Source organism: Emydura macquarii, unplaced genomic scaffold (assembly GCF_026122565.2).
Source record: "Emydura macquarii macquarii isolate MOO-44397 ecotype Brisbane River unplaced genomic scaffold, CSIRO-AGI_Emac_v2 contig_383, whole genome shotgun sequence".
In the NCBI taxonomy this organism is placed as follows: domain Eukaryota; kingdom Metazoa; phylum Chordata; order Testudines; family Chelidae; genus Emydura; species Emydura macquarii.
Genome location: NW_027130520.1, coordinates 7,421,968 through 7,449,132, shown reverse-complemented (window position 1 = coordinate 7,449,132; position 27,165 = coordinate 7,421,968). Strand labels below are relative to the sequence as shown.

Genomic DNA, 27,165 nt, shown 5'->3' with positions numbered 1-27,165 from the left:
GGGGTTTGAAGTGGGCCCTTAAAGGTTAACAGGAAAGTGTGTGTGTGTGTGTGTGTTACAAATTACTGTAATGAGCCATGAAACCAGTGTCCCTGTTAAGTTCATAATTGAAAGCTTGTACTTTCCACTAACAGAAGTTGGTCCAATAAAAGATATTACCTCACCCACATTGTCTCTCGGCTATCAATATGTAAATGTTTCTTGTCTGAAACATCACCCATACTTTGTTTTACTAGTCTAAATTATGAATGGGTGCAGTTAGAAAGTTTCATTTTACCTTCATACTATTAGGTAAAACAATATTAATCTGTGTGAGCAGCTATACCCTGTGCCTAGACCGGTGAATTCTGTCAGTACCTTATAAACTCCTGCTGGCTCGGAGTGGCACTTTGTCCCCCTCTTGTGGTGATTAAAGCCAGCTAGAGGTTAATGAGCCTGCACCAGCCTTGGCTAACGGACATGTATGTATCTTTTAACTCATGCAGTAGAGGTTCATGAATTAAGCTCAAGAGATCCCAGGTTTGATCCCTCCTGCCAATGCCCGCGTGTGGGTCAGTGTTTATGAGTGGTAGCCCATATTCGGATTTCAGGCAATTCATCTGGGAAGTCTCTGAAGCTGGAGGACGTTTCCCTGCCCAGGGGCAGTATGTAACCCCTGCTTGCTCAGAGGCAGCACTCTATCCCCCTCTAGTGGTGGCTAAGTGATTGATGAGCTTGCTACATCCCTAGCTAACAGACATGTGTCTCTTAGCTCACGCATTAAGCTCAAGAGCTCCCAGGTTTGATCCTCACTGCCCACGCCCACGTGCGTGTTGGCATTCCATTATCTAATGGTAAAAAGTAAAAGAGAGAGAAACCACTGCACACTGCATACAGAGAGAGAGAAAGAGAGGCACAGCAAGTAATTTGTAAAAATGTCATTAACTCTTTTTTGCAAGTATCTGCATATTCACTCACAGGATGTTGTCCAAACCTCAATTCACACAGGTAGATATCTCTGCATATCTTTTGAAATCAGGTATTTCCCTCGTGCACATGCATGGCTGTGCCTGTCCTTGTGTGTGAAATCAGAACTGGATGTCATTATTTTCAAAATTAATAGATAAAAGAAATTGCTACTTAATTTAAAAAACATTTTTACATTACAAAAATCTTGTGTTAGCATTTTTCAGGAATGAGTCGTCTATTTCATTATTAGAAAGACTAATTACTATGCCTCACTTAAAGCGTTGACCTAGTGAAACACGTTAGCAGGACAAAATCAAACTATTGTTGTATGTCAGTTAATTCTGATGTAGAAGGATAAAAAAGCTGATGTTCTTGTGAAGTCTCCTATATGTACTTGAATTCACAGTGTGAATTACGTGCTCTGTGTAAACTTTACATAGATCATATCTCAAAAGACAGCAAAGAGTATTCAGACAGGATATGACATACAGTCTATAGTGTTAAATTAATTTCTATTATATTCTATCATTCACATTTTAGCCATATGTTCCATTATGTCAATATGATGTACCAGCTTAAATACACAATTCTGAATGTCATTTGAGTAAATTAATAATTTCGACAGTCATAAGATTAAATGTTATAAATAGGTTTATCTTCCATTTTAATGTCATTCAGCAGTTACTGCACAAAAGTGACAATTTGTAATAGACAGATAAATTGTCTTTTAATATTGGTTGACTTTAATATTTTTGTGGAGTAAAAATTATAGATAATGGTGACTAATTGTACATATGGTTTGGGGACTCTGAATGTTTTATATAGATGGATGGACAGCTGTTCTGTCTGGAGTAGACTATTACAAGCTGTAGGTTGTGCCACAAGTTATTGGAAGGATATTTTCCCATAGACTCTCAGCAGAGTTTTGGATTTGACATGTGACTTCTGTGTCATGATCTGGCACTTCTGTATGTACAATCAGAATGGGTGACCTTGAACTTCACCTAGACTACTAAGAGCTGGAGGCTTGCTAGATGGCATTGACTTTAAGCTGCACTGCATATCAGCCAGTCCAGAATATTGCCCTAACTCATTAATAGAAAGCAGTTGACTTTATTAATGAGTAGAACTGGTCATAGACTGGAATTTCCTTTCTGTGGGAAAGTCCAATATTTTGAAATTTGTTTTCATTTTGAATCAGAGCAAAAAGTAAATGTTTTCAAACTCTCTGGTAGAATAAAAATTCCCACAATTTGAGTTTGAATCAGCAGATCATTTCAATAATGTTAAACTGTTTTGGTTTTGATCATGTTGAAATATAATATATGCAAAATAATATTTTAATATAGTAGTTGAAACAAAATAAACTGAAATGGTAAAATCAAAACCAAAATATTTTGACATTATCAGAGTGCAATAATAAAGTTGAAATGATTCATTTCAACATTATTTGGGACTTTTTTGTTAAAATCAACTCATTCCTGCAAACATGATTTGATTTCAGTGAAACTGCATTTTCCGATTGAAAATTGGTTCCATTCAAAATTTTCAATCAGTTGTTGAGGATCCAGCGATATAATATTCTCAGCTTGTAAGTTCAAGGTGCTAAGAATTCTTGGAAATAGTTTTTCAGTATGCATGTATTACATATAGTATTTCTATATTTTATAATAATTGCTTTCCGAAAACTATTTTAAAATTCTTGTCTTATTATTGAATATTTTACATTACAGTATTGCTCTTGTCAGAATCCACTGATCTGTACAAATGTAGTTCCTGGCACAGAGAGCTTAAGTTCATGAATTTATAACTTCCAGTGTCGTATTAGTGAATCTTGCCTATATCCCCCATGCAGGATTTTCATCCTGGCTTCCAAAACCTCTCAACACATCACTCTTTTGTTGTCTGCTTTTCATGAGAAAGTTTCACTAGATTTTCTGCAAGACAATCCATTACTCTCCAGGTAGCAACCTCAGAATTCACACCTTTTTTCATTGTAAGAGCGTTCTTTAAAATATTTAATTTGCCAATTAATGTCTCAGTTGTTACAATATCATGCTTTTGTTGTAACTTTCCAACACTAATTCACAGCTATGGAAGGAGAGAGCATCTGTTAACAATTTTTTAAGGGATAGTCTAAGCAGAAATGTTGCTCTTTGTGAGAATCACATGCTATTTATTTATACAGAAAAGAGATCATGAATTCACACTGGAATATTGACTTCTCATATTACTTGGGGCCAGGCAGTTTCTGCTGCACATTCTGTTTCAATCTCCACCATTGTTCAACAAGTTCATTGCATACATGGTTACAAAGAGAACGGAATTAGATGAAGGTCAGATTAGAAGCCTGATCAAGTTGTTGCTAAATGCATCCAATGACTGGTATGTTTTTGTGTGCTTGGGTAGTTTTTGTTGCCATCAGAGGGTTCCTTGTATAAAAGAAAAAAGTCTCAGGATAGGGGTTTAATATAATTAGATATGTGAATATTAGAACAAATCTCAAATAAGAGACATGTTAGTAGGGCCAGACTTTCGAACGTGCTCAGCTCCCACTTTAGGCACAGAAATAAATAGTGAGATGTTCAGAGGATGTCAGCATGTTGGGTGCTAATGAAACGCTGGACCTTACTTAGGTGCCTAATTAGAGCTGAGTGTCTTTTTGAGAAATCTGACTCTAGTTGTGGATGCTGAGCACTTGAAAATCTGGCCCATACAGAGCTTTTTGAACAAAGAAACTTTAGGCTCCCAAGTTACTCTCATAATAGAAGCCAGGGTCACTGCAGAAAACGTCTGTCATCATGTTCTTAATATATGGTCTCCTTCTGAAAGAATGCCACTAGATAAAGTCACCCCCAGCTGGAACCAGTTGAGAGATTTTGCCAGCTCCTCTGCTGTTCACTTAACACCAGTGTTGATAAATACTATGAATGCCCTATGCTCAGTGAAACAGTTGAATGCAATGGAGTCTGGAAAATTTCCCTTAGAATAAAGGCTATCCTAATGTGCAGTGTTAGCAAACTCTTTATTCCCATTTTGATCGATAATTGTTAGGAGGCAGCAAATAAATTTTTTATAGAATTATTGTTTTCCAAAATGCAACCCCACAAAAGGTAGAAAAACATCTCTCATTCCTACAGGACTTATTTAAAGTCTTCTGGGACAAGTAGTTAGCTGCTTTAAAGACCATGGATGGTTCTAATAAGTTAAATGAATATTGTACCACATTTATTAATAAAGCCTATGGTAAAATATTGTTCTTCAACAGTGTTGTACTGGAATAATTAAAGAACAAAAAGCAGTCTGAAGACTGACATTATTTTGACTTCACTATACTCTTGAAAAAGAGGGAAAGGTGATATGAAATAACATGCCCAAGTGGCAGGTTTGGTATATCAGCCAGACTCCGCTTTTGTGAGTTAACCTCAGATTTTAGCAACATGGGCTTTCTCTGTTTTTTGATTTTCCTTTAGCTTTTATTTTATCTTACTATTTTTAACTAACAGGGGAAAATATTATGTCTTAGGTGTGCAATGTCTCTGAAGCTCTTCCCACTAGGCATGGAGTAAATGATCTGGGTAATGCTTAACTAACATTTTTTTCATAATTTTTCTTATATGTTCATAGAGTGAAAATTACACACATCCAAACACCCAAAACCAAAATAATTAGGCTCTATAAAACTGGAGGGACAAGATCGGATCCATACTCCCAGTGTATGGGCAGGTCACAGACTGAATAACTACATCTGCTCTTTCAGCCTCAGATGGCCCGGTTGTGGGATTTTGAGGCACTGGATTGGTGTATGTACAGATCGAGTAACCCATTCCCAGACGTGCATCATCAGCCCTTTTTGCCAGGCCTATTCAGGGTGATGCAGTAGGTCCCAGGTATCTACTGCTCCTTATGGAGAGGAATTTTGGCCTTAAGTGATGTAGAAGGCACTCCCAGGGCACTCTGTACCTAGCTGTATTGCATCCTAAATGTCTCCCATTTTACATGCTGTCAGATAGTAAGGTGGGGTTAATGTAAGTGTCTCCGAATGGTCAATAGATAGATGCCAAGTATCACCTGGGCAGTATTTTTATGACCAAGCTATAACCTCCCAGATACCAGGTTTTGGAATGGGCTGGGTGGCAGACCATGCATTAGAGTGGAGTCACTGTAGAACATGCAGCTCTGCAGAGCATGAATCTGCATCATACGGATTTGTCCCCCTCCTTCCAGTGCTATAAGTATTCATGTTTGGTCATATTTTATCAGTGCAAACCATCATCCTTACATGAAACGCAATGGAATCAGGGCAACTTCATTCTGGCATCTCTGCCCTTGATGCTGACTATCCTGATAATAAATTAGAATGTATTGACAGGAGCAGTGCCTCCTTGTGCCACCGCTCCCCACTTCCTCTCCTCCCCCCGCTCCCCTCCAGCGGCCGTGGTAGAGGTGGTACAAAGGAATTATGACAAAGAGAAACAGGGGGCAGCTGCAGTATTTCTGTGCCAGAATACGTCTAAAGGGACTAGGGGCTGCCTCTTCTTTTGATGTTTGATATACCATAAGAGCCTCTGAAGTCCTAAGACATTAACTTTGTACGGCTGCTGTTCCTATTGGGCTGCCCAGCTCTCTCACAGGACACTGCTGCAAGGTTTGGAATTTTGTCTTTACCTTTTGCAGCCTTTCTGTGATATGAAGGAAGAGCACATAATCTACTGTTGTCAAAATAACAATGAAGGACAGACACCTGGTATTTGGGAAGGCTTCTTATGTGTAGTACGGTAAATATGATTGCAAAAAACTCCACAACAACAAAAAATGTAGGGCATTGGAATAAAACTACAAAGCTACCATGAAAGAATGATACCACTCACTAAACCAGCTTTATAAGAGCTTTGTAAGAGGGAATAGATTATTAAGTAGCAAAGGACAATAAATTTTAATAATGCTCCTGTATGCAGATCTTTTTGCTCCTCCTTCATGCACTGTTTTTTACTTCCTGGTCATTATACAATTTAGTGTTATCTAGCATATTTCTGCATATTATACTTCTTTGTATAGTGGCCTTTTTTATTATATTGCAGTTCTGTTTGCTTATAGATATTCTTTAAAAGAATCAGATTTTTTTAATGAATCCTTCCTATGAATTTTGCAGGTTTTGCACTTTGACAGTTTAAAGGGAGATAGTCAGGGTAACTAGGCCCAAATCTTACTTCTGAATCTCTTTTTTCCCATGCTGTTTGCAAAGCATGTGTAGTTTCCAGTAAGTTGTTTTTTCCTTCAAAATGAATGCTGTAGAGATGCCGCTTTAAAAAAGAAAAGAAAAGAAAAGAAAACCCTGTTGCCCAGCACTTCTGAGTATTGCTGCAGTAGTTAGACAAACAGTATGAATGCAAAATGGAAATGGTAGTAAGGAAACAAATTACAAGCTTCCAAGAGGTTATGGGGCTCCTTTCCCTTGAATTGTGAAGTGGAAAAAACCTTGACCCAACCAAATTTTGCTCTTAAATGTAGGCGGATAAAGTCTGAGTAGTTCCATTGATTCCAATGGATTTACTGAAGAAGTGAAATCCCTCGAACTGAGAATGTAATTTGGTCCATCAAGGCTGGGAGTGTGTATGGTATTCACTCACAGTTTGTTCACTTTCAGTATGTTTACACTGCAATAAACCACCTGTAGCTGGCCTGTGTCAGCTGGCTTGGGCTGCAGGGATGAAAAAATTGCAGTGTAGGTATTTGGACTTAGGCTAGAGCCCTGGCTCTGAGACCTTCCCTCCTCATGGGGTCCCAGAGTTAGAACTCCAGCCTGGGCCCAAACAGCTACACTGCAATTTTGTAGCTCCATGAGCCTGTCAGTTGACATGGGCCAGATGTGGGTGTCTTATTGCAGTGTAGACATCCCCTTAGTCCAACTGCACCTGAAAGAGGAGAGGGTGGCACAAGGTTGTGAATGACACAAAGATAAAAATGGAGAAATTTGAGAGTGGTTGAGGAAGAAAAGTGCTCCGGGGTAATCTGTTGTGGAGAGACCAGTGAATATTTACAGAGCTCTCTGTGACTGCAGTGCGGTAATTACTGATCACAGGCTCTTATCTTGGCAACTGGTGCCTCTTGTGACGTGTGTGTGATTTACAAGATAACACACAGCGCATAGCCCACATACTGTCATATTTACTGTTGGATTTGCATTAATTATCAGACCATGGCAACACCAACATTCCAGCCATCAGCGATGGGGAGCACAGAGAGAAACAAAATACGCAGATGGAAAGAAAATGTGTTATTTTAGCTAGATGCTTCTTTGAAGAGAGAAGCCTGATTATTCTAAAGCTTGGCTAGTAGTTAAATGTATTAAGGTCTAAATGAATAACTGATGCTACAAGGAAATCATGTCTTACAGAAGTGTGTGTGTGTTAATAGGTTGGCTTACATAAATACTCACCTTCCTGTGTCCTGCAAGGGATTTTAGGAGGAACGGAAGAGAGACATGCATGCATGTGATCAACAAAATGGATCAGGGACTGGAGACCTGACACACAGCATGAAGAAAGAGTGGAAGAATTAGCTATGTAGAATTTCACTGAGCAGTGACAGCAATTGGGGAAGGTGTGGGTGAGGGGTAATAACAAATATCTGAAGGGTGTTGATCGCAAGAGACAAATCCTGACCCCATGGCTCCATGGAAATGGAGCCCCCAGGCAGAATGCCATAACCTGGCTGTGCATTGTTCTTACAGACCTGGTCCATGAGTGCCCCATTGCCACCCTTCCCCTGGAATAGGGTCAGAATTCCCAGCCACACTTTGCATGGCAATGAGATCCCTGGAAAATGACACCACAAGGAGGTTGTGCTTCCCCAGTATACCCAGGTAGGCAAGCTAAACAAGGCAGACAAACAATGAAGGGGCTAAACATTTCCACTTCTCTCCCCAGCACCTGCTGATACCTGTGCCATGAAGCTGTCAAACATAAGGCCAGCAGCCCTAAGACACCCCTCTGTTCCAAAGAGAGGAAGTGGACAGTGGGAAAGCCACAGAGTGCTGCAGACACTTCTCAATTCTCATTATCCACGTCCTGGGGTTTTTTGGGGTGAGGGAGTTGCTCACACTGAGCCCCCCTGTTGCTAAGCCCCATCCTGTAGGGATGGGTTAGGCCAGAACAGGACAAAGACCCTCCTTTGGATCTCGCGTCATAGAAAGAAAGGAATTCTATAGGGCAGTGTTTCTCAATTAAATTTGGCCACGGAACCCTTTTGAACTCCAAAAATAATTGCAGAACCTCCCCCAAACTCTTAACAGTCTTCAAATGTCGAAATAAGCAAAGGTCAGCATTTCTCAATTAAATTACACTTAAATTACACTTACACTGGATACCCTCCACCGGAAAATCCGAGACATCTTCCCTTTTTCGGCGGCGCGGAGAACAGCAGATCGGCGGCGCGGAGAACAGCTGATCGGCGGCGCGGAGAACAGCTGATCATGGAACCCTAACAGTGTTCCTCGGAACCCCTGGGGTTCCGCGGAACACCAATTGAGAAACACTGCTATAGGGTGATAAATGGGGCTATTACTAGAAGTAATGAGAGACAGAAGGAATTGTGGGGTGAGAAAGTGTTTTATACTATATTACAGAGACCAGAGGGCCATGCAGCAGTGACAGAAGGATGGATTAGGTGGCTTCATAGGCTTTTCAATAATTTCTGTGAATGTCTCCTTACTTGCAAGACTTGAGAGAAATAGAAATCCACCTCCAACTTCACAGATAATCCAAGTTACAGGCAACTTAGAAAATTCTACTTCTCATGGCTCCATTCTTGTAACTCTTGGCTTCTCAAATCCTCACTAATACTGTGGAGAAAAAGGAGTAGAAGGGAAAGTGAGTGGAGAACCATATATATTGAATAAAACAATCCAGTTATAGACAAATCTCAGGTCTAGGAGGCTGACTTGGGTGCCTGAGTGCTGCTTGCTTGAGATGGTAGATAGCATTCTCCTGTAAGAGTTATTATGCTGTTGTATCTCTTAAGCTTTGGCCCATTTCAGGGGTTGTCGGGATCTTATTCAATTGGTTAGCAGTAGATTGTATTCTTACCAGGCTGCTTTTCTCAGTGAGCCTCTCAAATTATATAACTTAGACAAGCCAAAGACAGAGCTTGTCCCACAAATGGATTTTCCTTGGACACAGATCAGATTGTACCTAAGAGACCATGAGTTAGTGGTTTCTGAAGGCAAATGATAATAAAAAGAGAAATGATTCATGATTATTTTCCACAAGATTTTGAGTTGGGATGATACTGGTCAAGTTCTTTTACTCAGGTGGTTCCATCCCATGATTGCTGCTGGCCTCTGTATAAGATGCCTTCAGCTCAGATATGGTGGGGAAATGTTCTTCACAGCACCATGTTACTGAAACTTTCCACCTTCACATACCAGAAACTCTCAGTACGTAAAGCCTGTATTCAAAGCATTGTAGAAATTAAAGCTGTAAAAAGCCCATTAATTTATGTTGTTCATCCCACCATTGGTGCAAGGATTGTTCCCTAAAGTATATTCTCACTTGTTTCGTGCATTCTGGTTTTAAGTATATTGGGAAATGGCGCTTACATAAACTCTTTGGAAGGTTTTCCACAGTCTAATAGTCCTTGCTGTTACAAATGTGGGCTTATTCATCAAGTCTCAATTTTCTTATGATTTGCCTTGTTATACCCACTTTAAACACTCCAAGGAGTTCCTGTCTCAAGACTGGCTCTTCACATCTTTAAAAATTTGTAGGCACTTACATCTCCCTTGTCAGATGCCCAGTGCCCACTGATCCTGTCTCTCCATTCTGCCTGCATCCCATCTCTCCTCTTTAGTCCAGTAATCCATCCCTCATTATATTCTGCCTTCTCTCTTTCATCGTTATCCTTTCCTCCAGTTTTAAGTTACCCTCCTTAAAATTTAGGGGGTCATGGCTCTGTTCCTCTGTACCCACTAGAATGATATTAGCAGAAGGGGAAGGAACATCCTTATAATGGCCATGAAGGTGGAGAGTCATGAGCACTGACAGGTAAATGCACATGTGATGTCCTTTGTCCCTCTGATGTCACAGACGTCATTGGAGTCATGGCATATCTGTTTGCATACATTAACTACCTCTGTCCTCTCCAAACCTGGAATTCTATTAAGGGAAATATGTTTGGATTAACTTGTTCATTGGCAATAGATTGGCTTCAGTTCAGTGGCATGTTCTTAGCTGCTTAATTTGTCAGGCAGCTAACCCCACTCCTTGATGTCTGGAAATTATGCAGCCTATACATGTGTGGACTCTGTTATCTGGATATTTCAGAACTAGGCCGTAAGTGTAGAGGATCCCCTGTAGGGGGCGGCGCCGGTGGCCCTCCCTCGAGGTCAACTCAGAGGGAGGCCACGCCTCCCGGCACCTACGTCCTTCAGGGTGTCCCCCTTAAAGGGGCTGCCTCCGGCCCTTAGTAGTGGGTAATTGTCTCTTGCCCTCACAGGGAAGGCAAACACTCTATGGCCTGGCCCTCAGCCAGGGACGGGTCGGCAGCGGGAAGCAGCCTTCAGCCCTTAGCGGAGCGAGGCAATAATCTCCGGGCTAGCCTCTAGCAGGGTAGGTTAGCAAGGGGAGGAAGCAGTCTCGAGCCCTTGGCAGGGCAAGTAGCAGACAATAGCCCAAGTGGGTGAGGAAATGGTCCAAGGCCCTGGCCCTCAAGCAGGGCAGGGCAGGGCAGGGCAGCAGTCTCTAGCCTTTAGCAGGGCGGGTAAGTAGTCTGTGCCCAGCCCTTTGGCAGGGCATGGCTGGAAGTAAGGGACAGACTTTGGCCTTCAATGGGTGTGCACCCCTGGTCGGGGTAGGGGGATGCAGGCCTACCCATCTCCACTGCGTCCCAGCCCAGGGCCCTGTCAGTGACGGGGTGTCCTGTCACTGGGTCAGCGAGGCTCCAATCGAAACACGCTGACTCACAGCGAGTGTCAGCTCAGCCGGACTGTAGTCGGCTTCCCTGGGCTGCTTCCTCCCCCTCTGTCCCTAGAGTAGCTGTGGCCAGTCGTCTCCCTCTGGGTCGCTGGAGTAGACGGCGTGTGGGAGTCCCATGAGTCCCTCACCGTCAACAGGTCCGGAAACTGTTTGGGGTCCTCTGCGGAGGGCAGCTCTAGGTCCCAGGGTCTGTGTGTCCCTTCTGGCTCACCAGGGGTTGGTAGCTCAGGCAGCTCCTCCAGGTCCTCAGGCAGCTCTGGCAGGTCCTTCGCCAGGTCGTAGGATCCAGGGTTCTCCTTCAGCTCATCTGGCTCAGGCAGCTCATCCAGTTCCTCAGGGCCCCACGCAGTGGGTAGACCCGGCAGCTTCTCCTCCAGGTCATCGCGGTTGGATGTGGCCAACCAAGGGAGCACCAAGGGAGAGGCGTCCTTCTCCCTTGGCCGCTGGCTTCTGACTGAGTGGGCAGGCCTGGGTTTAATAGGCCTAGCCCCGCCTACCTGCTTCCGGTCAGCTGTTGCCTTCCTGGGTTCCCTTGGCTCTCCCTTGATGTCAATCTCAGAGGGAGGCCACATCTCTTGGCTACAGTAAATTAACACCCACAAAGGAGTATAAATAAAATAAGAAAGGGTCATTGTCATCGTTTCCAGCTTCTTCCCCCATGAGTGTGATGCTGCTATACGTCCAGGTGTTACTATCCTATCTGCACACACTATGTTGCATAAAGCAAACATCATTAAGTTTTTGGTGTCAGTTTTGCCATCATTTGCTCTACTATTAGGGTGCTGAATTGTCACAGACTATTGTTAATCAGAGAGAAATCTGATCTTAAAAATTCATCATCTGGATCTGTTTAGGGCTAGCTCTAAACATACACTTTATATTGTACTTCCTATGAATATTTATTATAATAGTCATTAAATGCAGATTCTTTCCATAGCAAGCACTGCTTGACGTAACTTCCATTCCTTTATCTCTTCTCTCTGTGCATACCATTTATAGTCTGACACAACACAATAAGCACGTGTAATGATATTTCGTTCTTGATCTGCAGGAGCTACTGGTTGTAGCAATATCCACTCTTCAGGCATCCATGTGTCATTGATGTATTATTTTAACCTCACAACATCATCTGCATAGACTTTTAGAGTATGTCGATATCATAAGTCTATTATGCTGTCCCGTTCAAGAGACTGTTTGTTTATACCATGCCATTCACCATAGTATCTGATAAAGGAATCACTATTGCTGCAGAAATGTTATGAAAAAATAATTATCAGAATTTTCTTAACTTCTTTGATGTGTACCGGCTCAGCATTTATTTTTCAATATATTATATATTTTACTATTTTACAAATGTCACAGTGATCCTAGTTCATTAATTCCTTGCAATGTTTTATTATTTAAAGGGGTCTACCCTTGGGGGAAGGTGTGGAGAAATATATACAACCAGGTCCACATCTTTGTTTTTGCTGCTTGTTGTAAAAATTGTTTTAGCTCAGTGACTCTAGCATTAATCTAAGATGAGCCAAACAGACATTATGAAGAGGTAGGCAGCAATATATGAAGTAATTGTAAGGATCTTCAAGTGTGTATTCTGTACTCAGACTGGGATTTTATCACCTGTTGATAAAACAGGGAGGATTCATCCCAATATTACTAATTTCTAGAGGTGACCTATTTAGGCAAGCAACTTTTGGGGCAAAGAACATTGGTCCACATTCACTATAAACATAATCCAGTGGAATCCCATGGACTTTAACAACATTGTCCTCTCTCATATCAGCTATAGATTTCATCCCATTTTCTATTCTATAATAAGATTCAGCAAGTAAACTCACTTAGCATGCCTCCTGCAGAAGAATGCTAGTTGTTCTAATCATGATGCTCAGCTATTACTGTTATAACTTTTTTCCGTGGGTGCTCTTTTATGCTATTTTTTTTATTGTCTGGTGTAAATCCATTTCACATGCATCTTAATATAGATGTATAAAAGTATAATGTTTGAACGTCTGTAATCCCACAATGAGGCATAGTCATAAAAGCCATCTGTTGAAGGCCACTCTCTACATTTATTAACATTTGATTTCATAAAGCCTTTGGAGTGACAATGTTCCTTCCAAGTTTCAGTCAAGTGGTAGAGATAATTTAATATCACAAATTAGGGATTATAATGAAAATGTGAACACATGCTTTCCTGCAGCTCTCTTGTGTAGTGTTCTCGTAGCTCCAATGCGAGTAGCACTTACATCTCCAGTGTAATGTCCTGAAAGTAGCAGAACCTGCACAACTGGGTAATAATGGTGGTGCTAAATAATGAATGGTGTTAAATCACCAAAGGGGTATGTGGGTTTGTTTTTTAATTAAACCAGTACTGCTTTAAACTGACCTACACCATTTCACCTGGCTGTTTCATCCTCCATGCTGCTACCAAAACCTGCATGTGCCATTTTTCCTGCTATAAACTCTAGTTTGCAAGACTGAAAAGGTCTGGTTGCTTTCATGTAATCCATTTGCTCTGAAAACTCCCAAGTTGTTCATTATGGACCCAATCCCATCGTCCATTTGAAATCAATGAGAGTCCTTCCACTGACCTCATGAGTATTAGCTCTGGCCCTTAAATCAACAGCCTTTGCACCATCTCCAAGGAATTAAGGCCTTGGATCCTTTTAGGTCTTTATAATGCAGCACTTGACAAGGGTGAGTGAGGAAAGGTGATAGCAATATTTACCATTAACATGGCATTCTCCATATTCAAAGTGCTTTACAGACATTTTCTCTTTTAAAGGCCAGTTTGTTTTTGTTATTCATGTCTATCAACATTGGATTTTAAGGACCCAATCCTGAAAAGTATCTCCCATTAACTTCAGAAGGCATTGCAAATGCTCAGCAGCACACAGAAAACACTCAGCACCAACAAGGACAGGTCCTAAATTTTCACCTCCTTTTTCCACTGATGAAGGGGGAGAGGCAGGTTGTAAACTCCACCGAGTATTACATTTCCCACTGACTATTGCTATAAATTTTAAATACTGAAGAAGAAATGTGTATCTTGAATCTGCAGGGATATTTTGTTAGGAGTCCATTAGCCATTACAGATAAATTTCACAAATTTTACCCCATGAAATAGTGAATCTACTATGGCATAACCATATTGAAGGCTTTTACAAATAGCCATGATCCACTTAAGTTACATTTTCATAAATTGTGTTTTATGGCTTTCATTTGCATAACAAATCTGATCATTTGTGTTAATTTTTGTTTGTAAAGAATGACTTCCCACAGTTCAGTCATACACTGGAATTTAGTCAGAGATGGGCAACCTGGCTATTAATGCATAGCAATTACAGCTTTTAACCATGAAAATGAGGTGAGTTCTCTTTTGGAGATGTACTTTAAGCTTCCAGTAAAATTAATGATGCTGTCCTTTGGAGTAGCATGATCAAGCTCTGAAACAGTATTTAAAAACCAAAGGCCATTCATCCTTCCTGGACCTATAACATGATACAGTACATAGCAATTTACTTTTAACAAAACATAACAAAGGTGATTTAATTGAAAAACTAGATATATGAGTTGTATTCAGGAATATTTCTTCTTTGTTAATTTAAGGGAAATGAGTTTCCAATGATGACAATAGATTCCCCTCTCCTCCCTTCCCCCCCCCCAAGAGATTTTCAAAGGGCCTTAGCTAAATCAGTTTAGGATTATCTCATACCTGTGATTCCTGGGTACAAAGGAGCATCAAAAATACATTTAATAGTTTATGCAAAAGAATCCACCCTGGCTTCTGTTTAAATTCCACACCCGCCCCCCATAATTTTAATGTTAACTAGAAAAAAGGGACTTATCCAGATCTTCCATACCCAGCAAGATAGCTGTTTATGAGATATCTATCAGCAACGTGGCTGGTATCCCACCTCAAGAGCAGAATTTCCTTCTAGAGCGAACTAGCATTAAAAGATGTCAGAATTGAATTTGATTTCACTGTCATTCCTATGAAAAGGCTCTGAAATCAGCATATAGGTCAGTATTTACTGGCATTCTTCAACCGGGGAAAGATAAATACACTTACAGCCTCACATTTTGATCTACTCTAAATTGGCAAGTTTAGAGTAATTGCACTGAAGTCAAAGAGTGCCAGAAAACTCAGAATCAGGCCCACTTTGTTCTTCTTCCTCCCTCCCCTAAATTTATTAATAAAACAAAATTAATTTATGTTTTTCTTTTTCCTCTGCAGATAAAATTTTGACACCAAGATGGGAAAACAGAACAGCAAACTACGCCCTGAGGTCATGCAAGATTTGCTAGAAAGTACAGACTTTACAGAACACGAGATCCAGGAGTGGTACAAAGGCTTCTTGAGAGACTGTCCAAGTGGACATTTATCTATGGAGGAGTTTAAGAAAATATATGGGAACTTTTTTCCTTATGGGGACGCTTCTAAATTTGCGGAACACGTATTCCGCACTTTCGATGCTAACGGTGATGGAACAATAGACTTTAGAGAATTTATCATAGCCTTGAGTGTAACGTCTAGAGGTAAGCTGGAGCAAAAGCTGAAGTGGGCATTCAGCATGTATGATCTGGATGGAAATGGATACATCAGTAAGTCAGAAATGCTGGAGATAGTGCAGGTATGTACTGTTCAGAAAGGTTTTACTTTTTCATTCTGAATAAATTGTAGGGCAGTATTGTGAATTTTGGTGGAATTTCTAATAGAAATTATTGTGATATCTTCTCCCATGTTCTTGATCTACCGTATGTTTGCTTATATATAAAAAGGTACTGTTAAATTTGGCAAAGGTTTAATATCAGAGTCAAAAGGGAGATGTTTATAGCTACTAAAAGCTTTACTGAAAAGCCGTGCTGCTTCTCCGTGGACTTCCTCACACTGGAAAATTACCTTGAGTTCGAACATGTTAACTAACCTGAAGATAAATATTACAAAGTACTCCATGTAGACAAGGGCTGTCATATTTAACAACGTATCAGCTGCTAGTGGGTGACCCTAGTGGGGACCTTTGAGTTGATCAAGACCTGCTAACACATTTTTAAACAGGATTGGACCTGTCTACCTAAGAGTAAAGTCCTCTTTAAAATCATATTGGGTAAGAAGAAATAGCTAAAATGTTTGAAAACTTTTTCCTAAAACAGGCATGGCCCAAGTGCTTAACATTGTGTTAGTTAATATAATTTTCCAGTGAAGATAAGCCCGAAGATTCTCTATTGTGATTCCATGCCTGGCTTCTTCGGGTATATTTTCTAGTGTTGCACTTATGAGTTTTTCCCCATTTTCATCTTTCTCTAATGTATCTTTCCCCTTGAAAGCACATCACATCCATTGAAAGTTTTTTTTTGACTGTAGTGTACTTGCATAGTTTTAATCTGTGTAATCCACTTCTGCCTCCTCATCACTGGAGATATTGAAGCGCTAATTAGATATAGTAGTATTCATATTTAAAGATCTGACAGAAATGGAGGGAATGGAATGTACATAAATTACAATTTATGATAGCTAATTGCATATGTTAAAAATCATTCAAATGTGTGCCATCCCGCTCTTCTTTATTAGTTTGTCTTAGAACATCTTCCCAATAGTAACCAATGATGGTACTCATTCTGTTCCAATCAGACTGTATACATGACTCCAAACATCTTTGTCTTTTATTTTTTGTATTTTGTATTCTTGTATAAGAGTTAAAACCCAGGACTGCATGTAGCTAACTCGGAGGGATATGAATGAATATCTTAATACTGTGTGCCAAATTCAGCCCTGGTATAAATGATACAGCACCACCACCACCAGTGGAGTTGCATGTGTTTACAGGGGACATTCAGAAGAGGTATGAATAGTGGCAAGTGGACAGAAATACATGATGAGGGGACAGAAAGGCAGAGCTGTAGCAGGAAAAGCAACTAATAGGAAAGCGTAAAAGTGGATGCAGGGATGCTGCTTTATCTTGCAGCTTCTTACATCTCTTATGAGATGTTGACTGGTTCCACCTCTCTTTACATGCCCTCAGTGTGTAATTGGAACCAATTATAGTCACTTTAACCAGCTTACCAATATGCCACTTCTTCTGAATTTGACTAACTGCTAAGATTATTTTGAAATTGGACTATGGCATTACACTTCATTGGACCAATAAAACATGCTTTCCTTAGCCAAGATAATCACTACTATTTCATTCAAAGACATACGTAACCTTGCCTATGTGCCATAATAAACAATATGAAATATTCTAGTGAGAAGATATTGTCCCCCTTACAAATTTTCCCCTGCTTATGTAAAATAATGAAAATCCAAAAACGAACAAAACAAAAAAAATCCTAAATAAATAAAAATTGTCCCTCACCCAAACAGATTTTCTATCCTTCAAAATGGAAAAAAGACAAAGAAACACCATAAAGCACACTAGGGACTTAACAGTTGCCAATCTTAGACATGGAAGGCTCTCAGGCACTATTATGATAAGCAACAATATAAAACTCTAAAAGATAGATTTAAAAATATGGAGAATGTAGTTCACAAAATGTGTTCATGCCAAATCTAATAAGATTGTTAACTACAGGATTTATTTGTAGTTTTCTTGTTAAGGAAACTACTGTTTTTTCAGTTGCCACAGATCTGCTAATCAGATTGCTTAGACACCGACTTATTTAGGGTCCTCTTTAGTCACATAGGCAGCAAATTCTGGTCTATTTACACACAGGAAACCCCCACTGAAATCAAGGGGCAGTGCAGGGATGAAACTGAGATCAGATTTTATCCATTTATACTTCAAAACCTGAAGGAATATTGGCTGAAGAGTGTCTCTTCATGTAACATTTGTAAAACCAGGTCATTTAAGGCCAAAGAGCAGCAGCCCATTTGTGCATATCAATTTGTACAACTGTGCAACCACAATTAAAGAAAACTCATGGACTACCTGCTAGATGGAGAATTGGGCTGGCTGTTTGCCACCCCTTGTGTGTGGTGCACGTACAACCTAGTAATTTTACATATACCTGTGACTGCACACCTTTTTTCCTCCTGGGGGTCACCTCACTCCTTTTGAAAAAAAATGTGGCCCACAAGGCAAAATAAACAAAACACAAAAAAAACAGTAAATCAAATAAAAACTGACGAATAGGGTAGAAAGTGGCCAAGATGACCACACAAGAATCAGTGTCAGAATCCAACCGTCCTACCTTTAAAACCAGAGGGAACTGAATATCAGACTGTAGAAGCAGTTGGCACAGTCCAGCTGGGGCATCGCAATCCTTCCTTGGTCCCAGGCTCCGAGGAAGGCCACAGCGCCTCTACTGAGGGGAATTAGCAGCCAGTTTAGCAGTCTATTGCCCCGGCCCTTAGGCGGGGTGGGCGAGCAAGCAGTCTATTGGCCCTTAGGCCGCTGGTTGGTTGCAATGGCAGGAGAGATCACTTTCTCCCGGGGTGGCTAGGGAAGTGGGGAGGAGGATACAGGCCCACCCATCTCCACTGCGTCCCAGCCCAGGGCCCAGCAGTGGCAAAGGCGTTTGCCACTGAGTCGGCGGGGCTCCCGCCACAACACGCCAACAGGGGTCTTGCCCCTGACTCAGCCACTGTTTATGGCTGTCCCTGGGCCACTTCCTCCCCTTGGTCCCTCAGTATCTGTGCCCACATATTTCCCTCCAGGTCACTGGGGAAGGTGGTGAGCGGGCATCCGACGATCCCTCATGATCGATTGGCGGCGGTCCAGAAACACCTGGGGGTCGTCGGTGAGCAGTAGCTCCTCCAGGTCACAGGAGCTCCTCTGATCTGCTAGGGTCGGTCACACCGGTGGGTCCTCCACACCAGGCCTCCTGGTCAGGGCCGGCCTCAGGGGGCTTCTCCCATTCATCAGGCGGGGGTAGCTTTTCCCAGCTACAAGAGTCCGGCAGCCCTTCCCCGTCAACAGGGTCCGGCAGCTCTCTCCAGTCCTCTGGGCCGGGCGGCCCTATCCAGTCAACAGGGTCGGATAGCCCCCTTCAGTCACTCAGGCCTGGCAGGTCCAGCCAGGGTTGGAGGCTCCGGTCAGCGGGGCATCTCTGCCAAACAGCCACAGGGCCTGGATCAGGCCTAGGCTGCACCCTCTGGGAAGACACATCTGCCTCCCACAGCAGCCTTCCCCCAACTGAGCTGCTGGACCTGTCTTTTATACTGCCAGCCTTGGGCCTGGCTCCACACCTCTGCTTCTGGGTGGCTGGGCCTGCAGGGCCTGGTTCTCTCCAGCGGGGGCTGAGCGACCCTTCCTCAGGCCCAGGCTCCGAGGAAGGCCACAGCGCCTTGCTACACAGACCTACTTTGTAACTTTACAGACTGGCCCCTCTCTTTTCTTTCAGACTCCTACAGTAGCAACACATAGACTTAAAATTTTGCTACAAGACACAACATCAGATTACTGGTGGAAAAAAAATTAAATGCATTAAAATATGATACTACTTCCTCATATCTGTGTTGTTTTTCCTCACATAGACCAACAAAGTACTGGATTTTTGGGGACAAATTCCATTAATTAATGTATTCAGCAACCTTTCAATATTGGCACCTTGCCCTGATGATCTGGTTCCCCTGTGTATAGATCTTGATTGCGCCTCATTCTACCTGTCTCTATGCTTCCAACTCTCCCCCGCCTGCCAAATTTTGAGGGACTTTCTAAGGTTTGACAGCGGGAGTCCCAATCTAATAAAACCAATACATTTTGTTTGAAAGCTGCTCCCCTGTTACAGACTAAAGAAAGCCTACCATACAGAGAAGCGGCCTGCTATATAATGGAGCTACAAATTCTGCTTGGTTGGCAGCTTTGCCTGCAAGTATCCCCTTGTCCATTCCAATTCATGGAACAATACAACTGTTGGGCTGGAAAGAACTTTGAGAGGTCATCTAGTCCAGCCCCCTGCACTCAAGTTGAAGTGATCAAATACATCAAAACCATCCCTGACAAGAGCTTCTCTAATCAGTTCTTAAAAACAGTTTCTTGTCCTACCTTCAGTGGACTTTGAAAACAACTGATCACTGTGCTCTTTATAACCGTCCTTAACATATTAGAGACTATCAGGTCCCTCCTCAGTTGTTTTTCTCAAGACTAAACACACCCAGTTTTTTTAACTTTTCCTAATAGGTCAGGTTTTCTGAACCTTTTATCATTTTTGTTGCTCTCCTCTGGACTCTCTCCAATTTGTCCACATATTTTTTAAAGTGTGGTGTCCAAAACTGAACACAGTACTTCAGCGGATGCCTCACCAGTGCAGAATAGAGCAGGACAATTATCTCCTATGTCTTACATAGGACACTCCTATTAATGGACCCCAAAATGATGTTAGCCTTTTTTGCAACTGCATCACATTATTATCTTATAATTAATTTTGTGATCCACTATAACCCCCAGAGCCTTTTCAGCAATACTACTGCCTAGCCAGTTATTCCCCATTTTGTAGATGTGCATTTGATTTTTCTTCCCAAAGCGAAGTACTTCACATTTGTCTATATTGAATTTCATTTTGTTGATTTCAGACCAATTCTTCAAGTTATCAAATTCCTTTTGAATTCTAATCCTGTCCTCCGAAGTGCTTGCGACCCCTCCGAGTTTGGTGTCATCTGCAAATGTTATCAACATTCTTTCCACTCCATTATCCCAGTCATTAATGAATATGTTTAAAAGTACCGAACCAGAATAGCTGCTTGTGGGACTCTACTAGATACATCCTTCCAATCTGACAGCAAACCATCGATAACTACATTTTGAGTATGGTCTTTCTGCCAGTTGTGCACCCACCTTATAGTAATTTAAATCTAGTTACATTTCCCTAGTTTGCTTCATGCCTCATCTTTAATAATAATAATACTTATATAGCACTTCTCATCTGTATATTTCAGAGGGCTGAGACTTGATGGGGAGGGCTCTGTGAGTGTGTTGAGTGGTAACGGTATGTGAAACTGAGATTGATGTGGATGTTTTGTTGTTTTACTGGAGATTTATTTTTAGTGGTTGAGCTGATAAGAAATGTACTTTAACACTCTGAACTGTAATTCAGCAAAGTTGTGGGTTTTGTTTTTTTTTAATGTGGGACTAGAGGATACTGTATCAAATGGGATATACGTCATCAGGATCGTTCTGTTTGTGGGAAGAAAAAAAGAGCTATGCTTGCATCATTGATATATCCTTCAGAAACCTATTACTAGTCTCTTATCCGTGATACATTTGCATATTGATATAGTAGGATTTATTATATTCTAGGCTGATTTTCTACATGTGACAATGCATCAAATTAATCCTTAAAAGGACACCGTCAATTTGAAAATCATTTCGTTGGAAATTTCCTCCCCTACTGTTGTTACGAGGAGCCCCAGGATAGATTATAAGTGAAATCAAGTAGAGGCAAACCCTTTAGTTTCTCTTTTTTTTCAGTCTGGTGACTTTGTGCATGATAGATCCCTTTGGCGCAAATCCACAGAGGGACTTACGTGCTGCAACACCTGCCTTTTAGGCTGGGTCTGCACTATAATGTTGGGGTGTGATTCCCCTGCCTGTGTACACATACTCGCACTAGCTCTCATCGAGTTAGCGGGAGTAGAAATAGCCATGTGGCCTGGAGTGTGACGTGCTTTGAGAACTACTGGTGAAAAGTGCTCAGTGGTGGTATTGTTTGACATCAGTCTTGTGCAGTGCTTGGGGTGGAGAGATAGGGCGCTCATATGCATGCTCTTGCACAAGCTCTGTAAGAAGGCATTTACCAATAGCAGCAGCAGAGCTGAAACTGAAGTGACACCCAGCAGGGAAAGAGAGGGGTATAATTTTAGCTACAGTGTATGTCTGGTTATGATAAATTCCTAAGTAAATAGCATCTGTGGCCAGTTGCCAGTTATCTTGGGATGACATTTTCCTCTCCCCAGCCTTGCAAATGCCTAATTTAGCAGGCTCTGTGCGGAGCTATGCAGGATTGGAGGGAGAATAAAATCGATACTGCAGCCCCAGCACTGCTGCTACTCCAGCCTTGGTGCTGCAGTAGAAGCCACTTCCTTGATATACCACCCCAATGAGGAGGCTCCTGGCTGCTGGATCTATAAGCGTTGATCTCATGGCCCTGCCACAAGCCTGTGATTCCATGTGTTTCAGCCTATTCAGAGCCACCATGGACTCTCTGACCTTGTGTGTTCCGCCAAGGCGAAAGGTTCTTATTTTTAGATCTCAGTGGTGAAGAGACAGGCGGTCAGGACGTGCCCAAACAAGCAGTTTATTTAAGCAGCACCCAAGTTATGAGGGTTACAAATCTTAGGCTATTATTACAACATCCAGGCTGCTAGGAGTACAAATCAGGGATCTAGGCGCTTACCAGCACGAGGGTGAGGAGACCCATACTCTGCCCTATGAAGCAAGTTGCAACCAGGGAACTGGCCCACCCGAGGCATCCGCTAGCACCTCAACGGATCCACGGAGAGTCTCAACAGGGCGGTGCCTGGCGGGGCCCTGATATACCCCTTGTCCTCTAAGCCCTACAGTGAGCTTTACCCAGCAATAAATGACGTATATCTTAATCCATTTAGGGATTGGGCCTTGACATTTGGTTACTATTAATCTATTGGTAGCTGGCTAAGGACCATCCCAACAAGCTGACATTAATACCCCATAGCAGAAGCTGACCTGTAACTGGTTTATGTGGTTAGCTTATTTAGCAGAAGCTGCCCTACAATTAGTCTAAACCTGGCTGTATGGTTAGGCATTTAGCAGAAGCTGATCTCCAAGGCACACCTTGTGGTCAGACATCTGCTACTGATACCAGCCGGGGCCCCTCCAGACCCAGGGAAGGTAGTTCCTCTTAGCCTGTAAAGGATATTTTCAAGCCTGGTCCATAAAGGGCCTGTTAGTACTTATGAAGCCTGTTATAGATTTTAGGGTCTTGCCTTGTCATGCTAAACTGAATCCGCATTACAATATTCTTGCGTGCCCTTACACCTTGGTTCCCACTAGACACAGAAATCCCATGATACTCCTGTTCAGCCCTGTCCTGGGGGCAGTGTGGGGCTCCCATGCCATAAGGAGCCTTTGTGCGGCCATCCACCAAGTGGTGAACACTGCTAGTGGTGCAGTTCAGCCTGTCAAACTCCATATTCCCATCAGGCGACTGGGTTGGCTGGCAAAGCTATTTTCTCATTTTGAACCCTATTTATCGCATGCTGCTTGGAGCACACAGCAAGTGATTCACACAGGGGGAAATTCACCCCTGTACAAAGCGCCTCCATGAGACTCAATGAAGCCCTGTTTTGAGAGACTCTGGAAGTCGCCACAGCTATAGAGTTATTAAACCAGACGGATGTTTCTAAAGAATATTTTGAAAATGCCGTGTTTTAATCTATAAACTTTGTAAGTGAGAATTCCTTTAGTGGTCTCAGACTAAGAAGATGCAGTGCTTCTTCTTCTTCTTTTTTTTTTTTTTTTGCTTTAAAGATGGAGTTGGAGGCATAATCTTGAGTGTCACAACTTCTGTCAGTCACTGACATCCCCATAACATTTGTTCCCCCAAAGAAATTTTGGATTGAATTTCCTCTAAGGTGGTGGCATGATCTGGAGGACCCCATCTGGGGCGCACCAGCCCTGCATGGCAGGTTGGCAGCATGTCATGGCTGGGCTGGGGCTGGGGGCTGGGCTGATGGATGGGGTAACTATTCCCCACCCTGCAGCAGGATCGCAGCAAGTTTCTGGGCTGCCGAAGCCTCGTGGGTGCAGTTGCAGGCATGGAGCCAGCCACAAAGCTTTGTGGAAAAGTTCCTTCCATCCCAGCTTCCCACCGGGATCACAGTGCTTGACTAGACAAATGTTATAATGCCAAATGCTCTCTCAGACTCCTCACCTCCATAACAAACGCCTTTTCGCTTCCAGTGTGTGTCCAGTCCACCCACAGTACATACAACTCCAGCCAAGCCACAGCTGAAATCTAGCGAAAGAGTTCGAGTTTGTCAAGTTAGTACAAGTTTGCTGAGGATCTGTTTAAAATTAAGGGTTTAAGTGAAGAGATTTAAACCTTGGTGTAAGTGCAAAACTTTAGCACAATGTACCCTGTGGAACCATTAGGGCACCTTCTCTATACCTACCCAAAGGACTAGGGTAGCACTTCCAACTTGAATACAAAAACAAAAGACGTGGGATTGGCCATCTCTCTTACGGAGCTAACTGATCTGTAAGCCGGGGAGAAACTGGGTTTGATGTGACCCCCTTTAAAGATGTAGCAACACTTCCAATGGGACGTCAGTGGGGAGTGGATCTTGCCCTTGTTCTCTTCATTAGACCCCCTGCACTAAAGCTGCACTAACAGCAGATAGAAAGAATAGCTTTCGCTTTGATTTTAGACCAGTTAAAAACATTCCCTAGAAATTCATGCTATCATCACTACCTCCACCACTGGCTCTTAGTCAAATGCAGGAAGCAGGTGCAGCCCCCAGGAACGTTGCTTTGTGTCAAATTCAGCAATGAAGCAAACGGTGGCCTCAGTTGCATGCTGGGCGTCAGTTGGTCAGAAACAGGTGGGTAAGTGTCAAAGCAGTGAAATGTGCACCCATGTGTCACCCGGCAATGTGTACGCAAATGTGGAAAGATGAGGGAGAGAGTTCGGCAGGAAAATCAGCCAACAGCAGAGTAAGAAAAAGCTGGTGTGCCTCCCCCTCCACTCCCCTCGCACACCAGCCCCACATCCTGATACAGGGATTACTGGGTGAAGGTCTAAGGGCTGTGTTATGTAGGAGATCAGACTAGATGATCGTGATGGGACCTTCTGGCTTTTAAAATCTATGAGGCTATAAAATACATACCTGGCCTATGTCCCATTGATCTCACAGAGAGCTGCACCTGCTTCTCTCAGGACTCAGTTTGGTCCCCAATATGATTTTCTTCACTCCATGCTTACACAAACTTTAGCTGCCATAACAAGCACCGGGGGCCTGTGAGGGACAGTCTGCGCTGACGGAGGTTGCAATGGCACAAAGTTTCTGTGCTCCCCTTTGTGTATAGTCAGCCATCAGCAGTGATTAGTACCAGTGATGGTGCTAAATATACCGTGTCGTGAGCCCATGGACGCCTGGTAGGCTCTGACCCATACAGAGGGCAAAGGGGTTGGAGAAGGCTCCTTGTACCTCTGCTGTGTGCCCATGTAGAGGTTTGAGCAGCATTTGGCCCTGGGTTAGAGACTATCCTAAAATGTTCACGTTATTACAGAAAACTGCTTCCTTTGAGAGCTTCCTCATTTAAAAGCCCAGTATAGTTACATGCCATTAATACAGGGGCAAATCCTGAGCTTCTTAATCTGTTTCCACTTGACCTTTACATAGGAAAGCTTCCCATTGAACAAATGAGTAAGGCCATAAGGATTTGACCAGAGTAACCATTTTCAGCACAAAAAGAACATTAACTATATTATTTCCATCATGCTCTGGTGCTCCTAGAATATCTTAACACTCTGCAGTTAAAAGGATCCTGTAGGATGAGGACATCTTTAAACAACTTTGTTCTAAAAATCTTCATTTTCTTACTATGGTTACTTTGATGAGCATAACTGTGGTTGTGATCCCAGCTAATGTCTACTTTATGCTACATGGTGCTCTAGCATGCTGGGATGGACTGACCTCACCTCTAAATAAAAGTTTAGCCATTTAATGAATGACAGATTTCTAAGACTCAGAGCTGCTGTGAGCTCTGCAAACCTTGCCCGCTGACCAGAACTAGGTAAGCTGTGACTGTCCTTCTTTGCCTTCTTTCCTTTTCCTCCTCACGCCCCCATTCCTGACGACACCATGTTCCATTTGTGTGTTATCCCCCTGTTCTCATCCCTTCATCGGTTCTTGTGGCTGTTAGATTGTAACCTCTCTGGGATAGGCACTGTGTCTTTTTCTGTGTTTAGACATTGCCCAGCACTGTGGTACTCCAAACCTGATTCAGGCTGTTGGGCACTTTAATAATACATGATGATAATGACTCAGGTGCTGATCACTTTTCCCATTCAGTGGTCAAATGTTAATATTGAACAGTCCTTTTCTGATACTCCCGTCATTTTTATAACTTGAGTCATGGAATTATTAGCGGTCACACAGTGCAGTCTGTTGCCATAATATTAGTGATGTAATCTAGGGGACAGATGTTTGATTGCATTCATCAAACAGATTAATATTTAATTAAACGGGCAAAAGAGAAGTATTTGTGAATACTGGGAAGGAAGTGTCTCATATTGCTTAACAGGATCCTCCAGGTGATGAAGCTATGTTGCTGTGCTCCAGAAGCAGTTCCGTGAATCCCCCTTGACTTGATGGTTAGATCCTCAAGGTCATGAAGGGACAGATGGCAAGCTAGAAAGTGGAATAAAATTAAGTGAGCTTGGGCCTACACTCAGGATGAAAAACTCCCAGATGGGGGAGAGGAAATAACCAAAGTGGTGATGCCTGGGGCCAAATTTATAAAATGGCTGTCACAAATTTTGCATGCACTCCCGTGGTACCTGGAAAACATGTATTTGTGCATGTGGAAATAGGGACTTAGGTGCACAATTACCTGCTTTGCACACAAAAATACCAGTTTGCATGTGCAAATGCAGGGTTTGCATGCACAATCAGTATGCCCACATTTTGTAGGCACAATTCAGGGAGCCAGTTTAGGAAATATGACTCTTTTTGTCATTAGATTCAAATTCTTAAATCTCTCTCTCTTACTAGGAGGAATGACAGAGTAACATAATACATAAAATACGTTGAAAACAGATATAGTTTTGGTGTGGCACCAGGGCTTCGCTTCTCTGTGGCATGACCCAAAGGAGGTTATTTTATCTAAATCAGTATATTCACATGTAAAACTTGGTGGGGGAAAATATCTGATTTATAATGTGCTAGGCACTTCACAGGCATGCAATAAGTTGAGTCCTCCTGCCCTGAAAAGGATACGATATAAACAGATAAAATAACTGACAAAAGATTGAGGAAAGGAAACAGAATTGGGACAAAGGCCTGGTCTACACTGGCAACTTAGGTAGACTTAAAGTCACTTAAGTCGACTTACTTACACCCACGTCTACACTGGCACCACTGTTAATTCGAATTAAGGTGCCTGGAAAATTGACTTAATAAGACCACCTCTGCAAGTGGCACAGCGCATAAATCGAATTTCTTAAATTGATTTAGTGTCAGTGTAGACACAATGTTTCTTAAGTCGAATTAATTGGCCTCCAGAATGTATCCCACAATGCCCTCTTTTGACCGCTCTGGACA

The 27,165-nt window shown here is 42.2% G+C and overlaps 1 protein-coding gene across 2 annotated transcripts in view; it reads left to right on the top strand.

Annotated features, from left to right (window-relative positions):
• NCALD (neurocalcin delta) overlaps positions 1–27,165 on the top strand; it is an 89,798-nt gene that overhangs the window by 41,689 nt on the left and 20,944 nt on the right. For both annotated transcript variants that reach the window (XM_067537330.1, XM_067537331.1), the window contains exon 2: positions 15,160–15,556. In XM_067537330.1, coding sequence (XP_067393431.1) covers positions 15,179–15,556 — 378 coding nt within the window. In that variant the 5' untranslated portion in view covers positions 15,160–15,178. The remainder of the gene's footprint in view (positions 1–15,159; positions 15,557–27,165) is intronic.